The sequence below is a fragment of the Citrus clementina genome, unplaced genomic scaffold (genome assembly GCF_000493195.1).
Source record: "Citrus clementina cultivar Clemenules unplaced genomic scaffold, Citrus_clementina_v1.0 scaffold_3, whole genome shotgun sequence".
Taxonomy (NCBI): domain Eukaryota; kingdom Viridiplantae; phylum Streptophyta; class Magnoliopsida; order Sapindales; family Rutaceae; genus Citrus; species Citrus x clementina.
The window spans coordinates 42,006,771-42,022,064 of NW_006262339.1; the positions used below are offsets into that span (position 1 = coordinate 42,006,771).

General features: G+C 34.3%; 3 protein-coding genes across 7 annotated transcripts; all 3 read left to right on the forward strand.

The window, feature by feature from the left end:
* Positions 1-2,176: 2,176 nt before the first annotated feature.
* LOC112099989 lies at positions 2,177-3,010 on the forward strand. The gene has a single exon (XM_024187545.1). It carries the CDS (start codon positions 2,177-2,179, stop codon positions 3,008-3,010), a length of 834 nt encoding a protein of 277 aa, XP_024043313.1.
* Positions 3,011-3,955: 945 nt separating this feature from the next.
* LOC112100099 (myb-like protein X) lies at positions 3,956-10,760 on the forward strand. 4 transcript variants are annotated; one of them, XM_024188044.1, is made up of 4 exons: positions 3,956-5,077; positions 5,175-5,446; positions 8,382-9,312; positions 9,644-10,760. In XM_024188044.1, the coding sequence occupies exons 2-4, from the start codon at positions 5,369-5,371 to the stop codon at positions 10,129-10,131; spliced, it is 1,497 nt and encodes a 498-aa protein (XP_024043812.1). In that variant the 5' UTR covers positions 3,956-5,077; positions 5,175-5,368; the 3' UTR covers positions 10,132-10,760. The 4 variants fall into 4 exon arrangements, with proteins under 4 accessions (XP_024043812.1, XP_024043816.1, XP_024043813.1 ...); XM_024188048.1 differs by having other exon boundaries at positions 3,956-5,055; XM_024188045.1 differs by having other exon boundaries at positions 3,956-4,832; positions 4,918-5,446.
* Positions 10,761-11,797: 1,037 nt separating this feature from the next.
* LOC18046429 lies at positions 11,798-15,054 on the forward strand. 2 transcript variants are annotated; one of them, XM_006443477.2, is made up of 9 exons: positions 11,798-12,072; positions 12,204-12,255; positions 12,414-12,569; positions 12,735-12,916; positions 13,061-13,235; positions 13,347-13,558; positions 13,758-13,883; positions 14,016-14,119; positions 14,786-15,054. In XM_006443477.2, the coding sequence occupies exons 1-9, from the start codon at positions 12,033-12,035 to the stop codon at positions 14,939-14,941; spliced, it is 1,203 nt and encodes a 400-aa protein (XP_006443540.1). In that variant the 5' UTR covers positions 11,798-12,032; the 3' UTR covers positions 14,942-15,054. The 2 variants fall into 2 exon arrangements, with proteins under 2 accessions (XP_006443540.1, XP_006443541.1); XM_006443478.2 differs by having other exon boundaries at positions 11,799-12,072; positions 12,423-12,569.
* The last annotated feature ends 240 nt before the right edge of the window (positions 15,055-15,294 follow it).

The window sequence follows — 15,294 nt, forward strand, 5'->3', positions numbered from 1 at the left end:
TGAGATGATGTGTTTTTTCCCGTATAAATTTTTCTTCATTAAAATAACTCAAATTAAATTTAATTATTTATTAAAAATATTAAAAAATTTAAAAAGTAAATTTTGGGTAGGACCTCCTGGTTATTTCTGGAGACAATTTCCCTTTTTTCTGTTTTTAAACAATATATAGGAAAAAAGGTAATATGCACTCTTATTTTATAAAATAGAATAGAGAGAGTTTTTATTTTATAAAGTAAAATAATCACATAGATCTAGAACAGTTGATTATGTGGTGTACAATGTGTTAGAAAAATATATCTCCTTTTTTTAATGAGGATTTGTAAATCTTAATTTAGGATATTTTCTAGGCTTTTCTTATTTAATAATTAATTTATTCAAGGAGGAATATAACTAGTATAAGAAAAGAAAAACTTCTCCTATAAGAAATAATCACTATATATAGGGAGGTTAGATTTACTTATTTGTATAACACATTAATCACTTTTCTGTAAATAGACAGTTTCTAGTGTGAAAGAAATGATAGGTCTATTAAGAGATTGGGTGTTATTGAGTGTGAGAAAAGAAAAATACTAGAATGATTGTAATAATTTTTTACATAATAGATTTTTCTTTCGTCGTCTTTGGCAGACGTGGTTTTTCTCCGATATAGAATTATACAACTAAATTCTTATATTGTGTAATTAGTTCTATCTTTATTTATTATTTATTTAATATTTTTTTTTACAAAATTTTGGTTGAGATTAAAATTGCTAACCATATTGACACACCGCACTCTTTTGTACTTATATCGATGCAAAGCCATTTGTCCCATGCCATGCATGTCATTTATTTTAGAAAAATTATTGTCAAATTGAAGCCTGTCAGAAAAAAATTAAATTCACCCAAAATTATATTATTGAATTTTCTTAAGTTACATTTATTATAATCTGTAACTAGATATTTTTAGTATAAAAATAGACAACATAACAGTAAAATCAAATGGGCCAGTGAATAAATTTTATTTAATGCTAAATTACATTAAATAAATGACATGACTCAAAATTGTTAATTACGCTCAAGTAAAAGAGTGTTTATTTGTAATATAGCCAAGTGAGTCACAGGTTGAATCACAAGAAATCTAAGAATCTAGTAATTAATTATTAAATAAAATTAATTTACAAAAAAGAAATTATACGTTTAAAAAATCCTAAGATTACATGATTTACTCTTAGTATTCAAATTATAATTATAATACTCTCTCATATTATATTTTATATTTATTTAATTATTATATTGCTTAATTATTAATTAACCGCTTATGGATAAAAATAGGGATAAAGTACATATTGTTTCATAGCCATAATGATGTGCCGACATTAGGTCTAAATACTAGATGGATCCAGATCTACAGATCAAAATGAAATGAAAATAATTAGTGACTAATATAACTTGTAAATATATAATTGAAATAATAAACTATAAGCTTACTCGAGAGAGTAATCACTTTCATAATTTAAATTTTTGAGTTTTACCTTTTACTTTAGTTTAGGAAATTAGCCGCTCATATTGACAAATAGAAACTCATTTAATTTAACGAATTTCTAAAATATAGTACAAGACTGCACAAGAAAGAGAAGAAATTCTTTTCTCCTTTGTCTTCCATTTCTTTTCTCCCCTCTTTTTCTTCTCTTCCACTACCCGTTTTATAGACAATCAGTGCTTCTTCTCATTCTATCGATAAATCTATTTGGTCCATTTGATGAGCCAAATTACATGCACATCTTGTATTGCATAATTAATAACATCTTATTTATTGATCTTCTACAAATAAGATTTTAAAGACCGCAATGTAATAGAAATCAAATTTTTATTTTTATATTTTTTGGTGATATGCATTACTGCACTGTCTAATTAACGCGTGATCGATGCATTTACTTCCATGTTTAATACCACGAATTGATATCCGGTAATTTGATCATCAAACGCAATTTATACAAAGAGTTTTAATTTGGTTAACAGCACAAAATTCAATTTGACTTTTTATGAATCACTTGATTCATATCTTAAAAAACACGGTCAACGTTTTCTCTGGAAGCTTGCAATTCCAGAAAAAGTGAAAATTTTTTTATGGAGAGCAGCTCACGATTTATTGCCCACAGCAGAAAACTTATGGAAAAAAAAGGTTTTGCAAGAACCAATGTGCCAAAGTTGTCACTGTCATGTAGAAACGGTGTCCCATGCCTTGGTAGAGTGCAATAGGGCAAGGAAGATCTGGAGGTACTCTAATCTGGCAGAGGAATTTCGTGGAGTTCACAGGTGTGACATTATTTGGCTGCTGCAATTTTTGCCACGACAGCATGCTAAAGTTGAGGGAGCTGAAGTAGCAGCTTTACTATGGGCTATCTGGAAGGCAAGAAACAAATGGCTTTTTGAAGGGAAACACGAAAACCCTCTCGGAGTAGTAGCAAATGCAGAGGCGATAGTGGAATCTTTTAAAAAGATTAGACAACCGGAGATAGTTTATAAGACAAAGGGGAATGCTGACAGGCAAAAGCAATGGAGTCCTCCTCCAAATGGATGGCAAAAAGTTAATGTTGATGCGGCTGTGGATGTTGAGAAACAAATGGCAGGGTTGGGGGTTGTGGTGAGAGACTCAGATGGAAACTGCAGAGCAGCTGCAATTAAAAGTCTGAGGCTTCCTGGTAGTGTTGCAATGGCGGAGGCAACAGCTATGGAATGGGGCCTACAAGTGGCTGAAAAAGCTAATATTACTTTTGGAATTTTTGAATCGGATTCATTAGAAGTTATTGACTTAATCAACAAGAAGTCCAGTAGCTTAACTGAAATTGGATGGTTGATCTCTGACATTCAGGAAAATCTGCAGAATTTCCAGAATTTCAAAGCTCAACATTTCCCTAGAGATTGTAACTATGCAGCTCATTCATTAGCAAAGTTAGCTTTGCAAAAGAAGGAAACTGTAATTTGGTTGGATGAAATTCCACCGGAGATTATGTACTTGTTCTTAACCTAATCAATCGAAAAGCATACTTTCTTTTCAAAAAAAAAAACACGGTCAACGTAACATTTAAAATTTTTCATATAAGTGACGACTGACGAGACAAAAGATAATTGATTTAACAAATAATCTTATAAATTATAAAATTTATCATCTAATTTACTCAAACAAAAAATTTAACTCATGAATAAGATTTGCTTGTATTTTATATTTTATAGCTAAGCGTACTCAGTGTCACGGGATTAGGTGTTTTACGCAACGAACTTGTGCGGCACTTAGACAACTCTTGTTGAAAGTTGTTAAGTAAGCTTTTGAGTTTTTCAACTAGTTAAGCCTAAAGGTTTTCAAAACAGTTAGATAGAAGAGAGCAATAGAGCCGAATAAGAAAAATTATACTACTCGCAAGAGAGATTACAAGAGAGCTTACCAAAAGTGACTGAGTTGCTTGCTCTAACCTTGATGCTCAAATGTCAAATGTCATACCCTATTTATAGGGAGGCTTGTCAAACTCTAGAATTCTAAATAATTCTACCAACTTGTCTAAATATCTAAATATTTACATGTGCTAGAGATGTGTAGAGAATTTTAGATAAATACAAACTTAAGATATGCTAGAGTTAACTAAAAAATTTTAGAATCGGACTAACCTAGCACTCTTATCCTTGCCTTAGGCTATTGGCCTGAAACTGTAGGCACTTGGAGTAGCAACTGGAGCGGTCCGCAATATCAGGCAACCAAGCAAGAACGGTATCGAAGACTAAGTGAAATTAAAATTTAGAAACAGAAGATGGTGATAGTGTTGGTGTGGACTGGGGAGTTGTGAATTATTCTATCTTATATTCTCTCCTCATTGTCTAAGGTTATGTAATGTGCAAATTTGTAAAGTGATGGGTCTGGATGCTTCTTAATGACACGTTTCTACTCTCACTCTCTTATAAATACCATTTGACAAACCTTTTTATAACTTCTCTACCCTTTGTTGGGGTGTATATAATTTTTTTTCTGCCTTTTTTCTATCAATTAATTGACAGGAGAGCGAAGTTCCCTTTCTAAGAACAAAGGAGAAACCCCAAAAACGAACCCATTTTCTTAAGACTTCCTTCCATTGAAGCAAACAGAGATCTCAATAGAACATAACATCGATCAGCTTCCGAAAACCGAAACCCCTCAATCAAATTCAAGTTTTTAGATATATATATATAGAGAGAGAGAGAGAGAGGTGTCTGTACAGGCACCAGCCAATACAAAAACCAGACACTGATTTTTTTTATTTATTAAAATTATATTCTCATTTACTTTGAAGATCTTGCAATCTTCTCTAATTAAAACTCTCTACTTTGTGTTTTACTTAATAAAATTCCTAAAACCCATAATTTATCTTTCATGTTTTCACTTCAATTTGGTGGATAATTTTGTCACGTTTCGTTATCAAAGGCTTGTTTTCGTGGGTTTAATCGTTTTTCTCCAGAAGATTCAGGTTTTCTGTTTGAAGAATTAAAACTGAGTTAAGTGGGCGGTTTTGTTGACGTATTTTTGTTGCTTTGATTTATCTAGGGTTTGGTGGGATCGTTACTTCAATCAACCCTAATTGCAGTTTTTGTACTATTAGGGTTATGATCATAAGAAGAATACACAGTGTACATAGAAACTGAGGATTGGATTGTATAGCTTTCCTTTTTAAGTATATTATCTTGAATTTTGAGGTGTTGGGATCAGTTGATTGCTTTAAAGCTTCACAATGAATCTGTGAAAGGGATTATTTTGAGAATTGCTTTTGAGAACAAACCAGGAGGAATCAAGGAAGTGGAGATTTCTTGATTGCAAGTTTAAGGTTATGGTGTGTTTTGGTATCGTGTTATGAGTTTTTGATCATTGTAATAAGGGAATTCTCCTGATTTCAGTTAGTTTTTGCTGATGAGCAGGTGGTGATACCCCTTTTGGCTTAGAGTTTAACACGGAAATTTTCAAATTGCATTGGGACTTCTTCTCTTGTCAACAAATCTTTTGGGGTGGAACTTGGATTATCTGGCCACATTTGTGTTAGTTCAGTGGTTGTAGGAGTGAGTTAAGCATTTGAGCCTTGTGGGTACTCTTAGTTCCCTGCAAATTTTTTGTTATCATTTTGCAATTCGTAGGATTTGAATGTAAATAAGCGAATATTCTAATTGCTGGGTATCAGGATTTTTTGTCTGGGAGGTGGCTTTGGATGACCATGAAGTGATTTTCAAGCTGGAAATGATTGCAAGGACATGGTGCATGGGCAAGGGCATAGTCTCTGGTCTGTTCCTGTGTTGGAACAAACATACTGGAAGCTAAAAGAAGCTTTTTGGTTGGTGGAAGGATCCCACTTTGCTGTTTCAAGGATTACATGCAATGTCTCGCTGCTTTCCATTTCCGCCTCCAGGATATGAAAAGAAGGCCAGAATCGAAGATACAGACTTGCTAACAAAGGTTTATATATTATCTTTTCAGTTAACCACCACTGCTAGCATGCTTATGCTCGTTTCAGTGGGATCTTGCTTTGCTTGTCTGGTACTCTCTGTGCTTTTTTTATTTATATGGGGCTCTGGCAATTGCTAATCATTGGATTTGGTTTAGAGTTTGTTATCAAGGTACTTTTGACCTGAGATACAAAAATAGATGTATGGCTGAATTTGGGAAAACCTTGCAACTCTTTTGCAGCCTTCTAGGGCATGTATGCTGAACAATTAAAGATTATATAGAGGAGAAAGTTGTTGAAACAGCTCAGGGGGGATGATCTCGTGTCCTGAAAGCATAGACTTACAGTACTATGTTAGGTTTAATGGTATACAAATGTAGTTTCGTATATTGATTTTTCCTGTTAAAATATTTGTTATGACGTATTTTCACTGGTGAATCCTTGTTAACATTGTTCAATTTTGGGCAAGATGGTGATGTAATTAGACAAGTCTTAGCGAAACCATCAGAGTTATGTTAGATGGTTCAATTGAGGAGGATGCTAGGACTGAGTTGTAGCACAAAACTGCCCTTAATTTGCATATATTACTGCTTTTCTGGCAAATCTTTTCACTAACTCAAACTAAGTTTTATGCTCCCACTTTTAACATTCATAAAATGCTCTCTTGCTCATGGGTATGAACACCCGGTTGTGGGATATGTGTCATGTTTGATACACCCTATAGACATGTCCATTTATGAAGGAAGAATGAAGTGTATGTTTGTACTATGAATCTCATGGGACAAACTCTTTGAATTTTTGAAGGCTTTTTCTTCCCCTTCTATTATCTGGTTAGACCTGCCCCCTTACACATGTACACTTCATTGAACTTTGAGATTATGGTGGAACACTTGTTTGATGAATTTCTCACCCTAACACAATTGGGGCCATATGGAGAGTTGTGTCTATGTGAGGGGGGTAAACATGGAGCAGTTTATTCAGAAAAGGAGCTCCGTTTCTTTTGGCCTGGGACATTTATAGAAATCCTAGGAGACTGTCTTTTTATAATGTCACACAATAGCCTACTATGGTAAACAATGACTTTAAGGCTAATGTGATGTGGATATCCGGTCCATCTTTGTAATTCTCCTCCCTCTCTCTCTCTCTTTTTCTCTCTCTCTCTCTCATAAAGAAACATGAGTTAGATTAGATGAAGTTGTGGGTTTGATATTGATCTTGTTTACGGGATTGATATTGATGCTGTTTACTCTCAAATTCTTGTGCAATTCAGTTGCAGGGAAATCAATAATGATATAGCAATTGATATATGCTTTGATATTGTAAAATACACGTTATGGATTTTTTCCTTTTAAAATCCATTGTTTTGTCACACTTGATGCATATTAAAGTTGTGGTACTACATGAAGACAGATTTCTAAACTAATAAACCAACATACATTTTTTCCATATATTTTCTGAGATTTTACACTGAAAATGCAATTTCTTTGTGGTCCATTTACTCATTGCAGATCAAGCCTATTTTTTAAGAAAATTAGGGTATAGATAATGTGATTTGATGTATATAAAAGGCAAAAAGGTGAGAAGCTCTTTTGATGGCTTGCTATTTTTTGATGTGCTAGGCGCATATGTTCCACCCATGAATGACATGGGGTCTTCCTAAACGTAGGATGTTTTGTTATATGAGTACGAGCATCTTTATAGGCATAGGACATGGTTCTCTATAATTGAATCCTGTATGCTGGACGATTAAGAAACTCCAAATGTAGGGTATGTAGTATTAACAAACAATGTTGATATAATTTAATGGATATGTAACTGTAACAAACAGCGGTGATATAAATCTAATGTTGCTTTAGATTCATAAAAACCATTTCACATCATTTACTTCAAGCTTGGTCTGTTTGGTAAGGAAAAAGTTGCCAGAAGAGAATAATAAATGCGTAAAATATGTTTTAAAATTAAAAGAAAATGACATCGAGGATTAGATAAAAATTAAGGTACTAAAACTAGAAGTTTATTAACACGAAGCACAACTCTGTCTATGTATGTCTTGTATTCTTCCAAATAATGACGGTAATGATGTAAACTATCATACTGAGCTTAATAAAAAATTTCCGTTATAGCTACTTGTATCCCTACCTGTTCTTGCTAGTGTTATAGATATTCATAATAACAAATGAAACTCAAGTCTTATGATAATGACCCCAATTATCTTTCAAATCTTCAGTCATTTGCTCTCTCTTCTCCCCTCTCTGTGTATGATGCTTCCATTGTTTTTTTTTTTTTTAAAAAATTATGATTATTGTTAATGTGACATTTTTGGTATTTGACTTTCTTTTGTGTGTGTGTGTATTTATTTTGAATAAAATACATATAGACTCAATGATCTGCTGTTGCTGAGCTTTTAGTCAAACTCCTATGTTTATTAGATTTGAGGATAATGTAAGCTTGGTTCCTCCCTGGCTCTATACTAAATTGTTTGACTGTATATTGATTAGTGTTATGTTCTCTGGAGTATTAAAAATGAAAATGAATTTTTCATTCTTTTTCCTATTCATTTCGTTGTAATTCATGCACGTTTGGAAAACCAAGCAGTTTAATGGCAGCTGCCAAAAAGGAGAAAATTATGTTCCTTGTTGTTTTAAATTTTAATGACTACTTTCCTTCTGTTGTTTGAAGTATCTTGTTTATCAAGTAAGTGGAAAGATTATATATTCCTCACTTACTAAACTTATAAGTTAAAAAAATGAAAGACTTAAATAGAGACGATGAATTTTATCAATCAGGTGACATATCAGTCTTGACAAACAATATTTGGAATTTTTTTCTATGGTGTTTGGATAGCCTATTTCCTTCATCTTTTCTGCATCCACCTGAGATAATTTTATTTATTTTCTTCCATTATTGCTTGCTTATATTTTTCTACAATTGAAATGTTATATTCAGGAAAAGCACAAGGAGAAAAAACATAAAAAAGATAAGAAAGATAAGGACAAGAGAGAAGGTAGTAAAGAAAAAAAGAACAAAGATAAAGAGAGAAGTAAAGAAAAACATAGCGATAAGAAAGATCGAAAGGAGAAGCACAAAGACAAGAAAGATAGGGATAAGGAAAAAGATAAGAACCGAACCTCAGATGCGAAGAGAATTGGAGGGCAGCCAGAGTGCAACAATGGAGATAAGCTTGGTCCAAGCAACTTGCAAAATTCTGAGAACAGTGGTTCCAAGTATGTGCAGGATTTGGCTAGGAGAATCAGGAACGATGATAGAGCAACAGGAAGCCAAATTGGTCAGAAGATTACTGTTAAAGATCCAAGAAGAGGTGAATTGCCAGGGAGGACAGTGGAGCATAGTATTGGCAGTCGTTTGGAAGAAAAAGAGAAAGCTAATGATAGGAAAGTCAATGGGCAAAGGAACCATGTCGAGGTTAGAAGTTCAGGAAATGCAATTGTCCCAGGATTTCCCAGTGTGGATCAAAAAAGATTTCAAGGAATTGCTAAACCTGTGGAGAAGAATGATTTTGGGAAGAAGGTGGAGAAAGATAAAAATAGGCACAAGGAGAACAATAATATGGATGGTAAACAGAAGGATAGAGACCGGGAGAACAAAAGCAGATCAAAAGACGAAAACAGGGATAAGGAAAAGAAAAAGGAGGAGAAAGCGAAGGAGGTAACTGAAACAAATAAAGACCAGATTAAACTGAAAGACAGGAGTCCGAAGTTGAAAGATAGCAGTCCAAAATTGAAAGACAATGGCAAAGGCTTCCTGAATTCTTGCAATACAAAACCATTAGATGTTTTAAAGACGAGCAGCAACAATCCTGCTGGTGAGGGAAATCTTGGCAAACGTAAGGAGCTTGAGATAAATGGAATTTCACATGGTGAGTCCTTTCCTGTATCGTACAATGATCATACTGCAGCACCTCTATATCTATCTGGTGATTGGAAACACAAATTTATGTTAACCACAAACCCTTTTTACTACTTGGATGGTCCAGTGCTTAATCCCTGTATTCTTTGGGGATATAAGTGGTATGATTGAATTTTGAAAAATATGTTAGGCTGAAATTGTTCTTACATCATATTTTGGTAAGAACCTTGTCATAAAATTTTCATCTCTGCCTTTGTCCGGGATAAGATGTTTAATGTAAATACGTAGCTTTTTGTCAGCTATTTTTATTTTTGTAGCTTATTCTTTCAACTTTGTGACAGACAATGGAATTAAGCCTAATAAATTGCCGAGACCTGTCTCATCCTCCCACCAAGTCATGGAAAATGGAAGGAAATTGGAACCGTACCATACTGCTGGCCACCTTGAATCCGAGGGGCGGGGGGGAGTTCATAGTCGTAAAGTGGATATGAAGGAACACAAGAGTAATGGTTTGATGGAAGTTCAAAAACCAATTGTATACTCTTCTGGGCCTTTGTTAACTAAAGCAAGAATTATTGAGAATGGTGAAGCATCAGTTAAGCCACCACATCCTGATTCCAAGTATTTGAATCAGATTCTTTCTGTACCCAAATTGGAGGATTGTTTTGATGATTTCGACAACCAAGTGTGGCTGTTTAACAGTGACTGCGTGCAGTCAAAGAAGCCCAAAGTGGGTTCTCCTGAGGTCGGTGGGACACAAGTGTGGGCGGAAGCTCTGCAGATAGAGTCTGCTGATTTAACAGCTCTGCCGTATGTCATCCCTTTCTAAAGAACACTGGATTGTTATTAGTTTCCCTTCCATTATCATCTCCAATCAGCTGTTACCCTAACTAAACTGACCTTCCACGAAGGCATGCCTGGGTCCAGAGATCATCGATTTATTACTGCATTTGCTTTTCGTTGCAGTGGTCAAATCTCTGTTGCAGTCATTACTAATGGTGTTTAATTTACCTTGTCCTGGATCTATTATGTTTGGCATCAGACACTGATTTCAGGACTTTAAAGGGGACTGAGTTTTCATTATTTGGGGACTGTTAAAAGAGTGATTTTTTATCACTGTTTGTGCTTTGTGTGAGAACCCTCATTGGATGTTATTGAAAGAACATCTCCAAAATGAACTGGAGAGAGAGACTCACAACACAGAGAAAGAGAGAGAGAGAGGAAGGGATGTGTTAATTGAGAATACCGATATGGTACTGGTTAGGAGTCATTTTTTGTTAGCTTAGAGCTAAAAATAGTTTAGACTAAAGTCTATAGAAATGAGAAACATAGGATTTTTTTCCCCCTTTTTTTTCTGGTATTTGTTCCGCAAACAATTTTGATTTGTATATTGTAAAGATGATATACGTAAAATTTATATTAGAAGGCGGAAGAAAAGAGACTTTAGTACTCATCTAACTAAGCTGCTTTGGTAGATATTCTGGTGATTCTTTTGAAAGGATGTGCAGGAGAACTTAAAAAGAGAATTTTGTATGGGCCTGTATCTATTATACTGAACTGGGGAAATTCTTTGTAATATATCCATCCGTGTTTTGAGTGTAATGGGTCAATGGGGTCTGGAGAGCAGTAAACGAAGACGGCACGTTACTGCCGAAGTGTTCAGATTCATGGTATGCTTCTGTGGCATCCCAGAGAATGTTATCGTTTGGCGGCTAACTAAGATGTCTTCTTGCGGGATTTAAACGCTAGGAATATTCTAATTTATGTAAACGTGCCCATCTTTTAACCATGTCAATTCTTCCAATTCTTTTTTTCTTTTTTTGTTAAAGAAAATCACAACCTAATATTAACGAACCACCAAGTAGAAAGATTAAGTTTACATGGAAAATTCAGTTGCAAATGATATATTGTCACGTAATAATTTTGATAAAAGAGTAAATCAATGTTATTATTATATATCAAGTGCGTTTGAAATTGAGATTGAACAGTTGTATTTATTTAAGTTTTAATATTAAAGTGTTTGGTGAACATTAATTATTGTAATTTAAAAATTATGTTGATATGATTTTTTATTTATATGATGAAAAATTTATTATATATGTAATAATTTTATTAAAATTATTATTTAAAATTTATATTTACTACATATTATTAATTTTTATTTTATAATTATTAATTTTTTTTTTTATAATAACTGTTTTATAATTATAACACCTAAATCTAAAAAAAAAAGGATCGGGTTAATCTTAATTACACAGTCGAATCTTTTGACAAATTTCATTTAACCCTGAAGGCATTGAAAGTCGTCATCCGTTGTTACAAAAACACGCTAACTACTTGACTTTTAGCAGTTTGGATGCCTTGATGATTAAGGCGGCTCTGCCAATTTAGCAGTGGAAGTGGGTCTGGGGACTCAAGTCAAAATCTAATTTAAAAAAAGAAAAAGAAAAAGAAAGCAAAATAGTGAGTTCCATAATAGGACTCACCTGAGCCTAACGATTAGAGCTGGCACCCTGCACGAGCTTTCAAGTGACTTTGAAAGCCTCCACCTGGACGTGGTGCAGAGTCAGCAGTCCCATTAACACTCAACTCTCTCTCGAATCTTAACTGACAAGAAAAAAGACAATTGCTTTATTATTATTTTCTCATCTCTCTCACCCCGTTGATAAATAAAACTGAAAGAGAAGAGCAGGCAAAATTAACGAAAACAAGCATAGCTAAACATCAAACATGGGTGGCGAGAAAACTACCTCTCGTTTCTTCACTCCTGGTACATGATCCCTTCCCTCTCTGTATTAATTAAATTAAATTAATTAACTTCCCCCCCCCCCCCCCCCCAACCAATAAAAAAAGAAATCTTGGTAATTAAACTCACATGGTTCTAATATGTCCCTGCTTTAGAAGGAGAGGAAATAATTTCTCCCGTTGGTGACTTTGATTTCCCTCTGCTCAGGTATTTTAACATTCTTATTATATGTCTTTCCCATCATCTTATTACTAAATTTAATTTGATTGTGGTGTTTTTTTTTTAATTATTATTAGTACTAGTATTATTGATATTTTTGTGAACTGGGTTAGGAATAATAGTAATAATAATAATAATAATTTAAGCATGAATAGTGGTGATGATGAGGGAAGTCAAGATTCTTGGGATTCTCTGGTGGATCAGCGGAGGAGAGATGCTGTTTTTAGGGAGGTCTTGCAGAGTTATGATCAATTGCGGACCCGAATTGGCAGCTTGACAGATGCAAAGAACAAAATTTTGAGGTACTTACTGATAAGAATGCATGCATTTTACTATTTCACAGATTCGAACAGGAGTCGGGTTAGCTTAAACTGCTTTATTTAAGCAGTAATATTTTGTTGTACAAGGCTTATGTGGCAATTGATTTTATGCTGTGCTTGAATCGATGTGTAATTTTATATTGACAGCTATACCCCTGGGGCATGGATTGAGAATGTAGGAGGCATGACATTGAGCGATTATGATGTGCCAAAGACAACATCCCTCCTTTTAATTGGTCCAAAAGGTTCTGGCAAAAGCAGTCTGGTCAATAGAATTTCCAAGGTTTTTGAAAACGACAAGTTCGCATCAGAAAGAGCTCAAGTAACATGTACATGTAGCTTTGACTTTTGCTTTTCAGATTTGAAGTATGATGTGGTGGAATGAGTGCAATTTTCACTAGGAAGAGTTTGGTGACAGACTTTTTGCAGTCATTTCACTAAAATGTTTACCCTGTGTTTTCTTTTAATGCAAGATAATTCATCTGTTGGAGATGGAACCTACTTCCTTCAGGAATACACGATACCAAGAGGTTCAAACTCCTTCTCTCTTTACGATACCCGCAGTTTGTCTGATGACGCATCTGATAATATTAATATGATAAAGCTTTGGATTATGGAAGGTGTTCGTCACGGGGAACTTGTTATCAGGTATGATTTTGTAACTGCAGAGAGCTTTTTCCTTTTGTCGGGTGGGTTGGGTTGCGGAGGCCTAAAATCTACATTGTTTAAATTAGTTCAATCCTGTGACGTGCTTTTCAGAAGGTCAGATAGTTCAAGCTTAAGGAACAGAATGAGGTGCAAAGCTCGCAAGATTGGTTGTGACCCGAGTGTGATTAGGAAGGTTAATTTTGTCATATTTGTTGTCGATGGACTAGCAGTTCTGAAATCCATGGAAGGCGACAGTGATGTAGAGAAGCAGTATGACCAGATTGTTGCTACAACTTTCAATTGCCCATATTTGTCATTCAGAGGTATTAGTCTCTTTATTTTTATCTATTTGTTTATTGATGGAGTTCTTGTGAAAAGGTGGAATAACATTGCTTTTTAAGCATAATATATTATTCTAGATACGACATCTGTTACAATCTCCTCGTACATTTTCTCTTTGCACACTTCTATGATAACTTCTTATTTACCTTTTCATGGCGATTTCTTCTCCTTCTGTTTCAGATGATAAACCTGTTGTTGTTGTCACACATGGTGATTTACTTTCACTCACTGACCGTGCTCGCATCCGTACTTATCTGGGAGAGCTTCTGGGTATACCACCTGCAAAACAAATATTCGACATTCCAGGTGATCCACATCAAGTTATTTTGATCCTTTTATTGCTCTCATAATTTATCTATTGGGCTTTTTTGTCTTTTTTTTTTTCATGATTATAAGGTGGGGGAATAAACCATAAGTTCCATCTCCTTTTGCTTGCAGAAAGCTCTGATCCAGAAAACGAGCTGATAATAATTGATATGTTGCGCTACTGCCTTGAACATGCCGATAGAAATCTATCTTGTAAAAGCTGCGCGAGGAACAAGGTTTAGTCTTTCTTGCAAAGATTTAGATGCTTAATGGCTTTGTTGAACTTCTGGGTCTTAGTATTTTCATTGTCTTCTGATTATAAGGACATATGAAATGGAATTAGAGTTGCAAACTTTTCTTTCTTGCATATATCTTCCAGTTAAAATGACACACCCCACCTCCTGATTATAAGTGCCCTTAAAATACATGTACTTACCATGCACCCCACCTCCTCCTCCTTTATCGTTTCTTTTCTTTAAACCCAGACAGAACTAGGCGAATAGATCGAAGAAAATAAAAATTACAGCTAAGGAGGGGACATAAAAACCTTTTGTTTTTAAGTTCTTAGGAAATCCAATGTCCTAGATTATTCCTGTTAATCAATCCTTTGAGTTTTGCAAACTGTAATAAAGTGAAATCTTAGAGGGCATAAAAATCTAGTTATATAAGCAGTCTGAAACTTTGTGTTGTTGATTGTGTGAATTAATGCCTGGTAAGTGATGTTATTCTGATGTTTTATCGATCATAATGTAATATCCTTATAATATATGACATCAAAAGTTCAACCTGCTTTTTAGGATTTGAGTAATTGCTTGTGACAGACTTCGGTTCTCTGCTTTTTTTAGTTTAGTTTAATGTTTTGTTTAATTAAGAGTGAGCTGACTACAGCTATTTATGTGCAGGGTTTTAGAGTCTCTGTAATGGCATTCTTAAATCTGTTACTAGTCCTGGGTATTGCCATTATAGCATTCAAAATGCAACATTTGAATGCTCACCGTATCCCGAAATCAAACAGTCATGTTGATTGGCGTGCTATCCGGCATTTGTGGTTAGACTAGGATTGTTATTAGCTTATGGTTAAGGTTTGAATCACATCAGATATAGAAACAATCTGATTGACCCCATTGATGCAAATGCTTTTCTTTTATTATTTAAGGTGCCTCATTATCCATACTGAGTCTATGGTAATCATGTTAGGAAATTGAGCTTCCTCCCAAGATCACTCCAAACAATTTATCAAGCAACAAATTAAAAAAAAATTAAATGGAGAATACATCAATCACACAACACAAGATTTACGTGGAAAACTCTAAATCTGGAGAAAAATCACAGTCGTTGTTGAGAGACAATCAGAGAAAAATATTCACTATGTGGAAAATTATTACAATCACTCTCAGAAATAATTTTCTCT

Coding starts and splice junctions, on each gene's coding strand:
- LOC112099989 (XM_024187545.1), top strand. CDS start 2,177: ATGTGCCAAAGTTGTCACTGTCATGTAGAAACGGTGTCCCATGCCTTG.
- LOC112100099 (XM_024188044.1), top strand. CDS start 5,369: ATGTCTCGCTGCTTTCCATTTCCGCCTCCAGGATATGAAAAGAAGGCC. Junction 5,447..8,381: donor ATACAGACTTGCTAACAAAG/GTTTATATATTA, acceptor TGTTATATTCAG/GAAAAGCACAAGGAGAAAAA. Junction 9,313..9,643: donor GATAAATGGAATTTCACATG/GTGAGTCCTTTC, acceptor ACTTTGTGACAG/ACAATGGAATTAAGCCTAAT.
- LOC18046429 (XM_006443477.2), top strand. CDS start 12,033: ATGGGTGGCGAGAAAACTACCTCTCGTTTCTTCACTCCTG. Junction 12,917..13,060: donor AGAAAGAGCTCAAGTAACAT/GTACATGTAGCT, acceptor TTTTAATGCAAG/ATAATTCATCTGTTGGAGAT. Junction 13,559..13,757: donor CCCATATTTGTCATTCAGAG/GTATTAGTCTCT, acceptor CTTCTGTTTCAG/ATGATAAACCTGTTGTTGTT.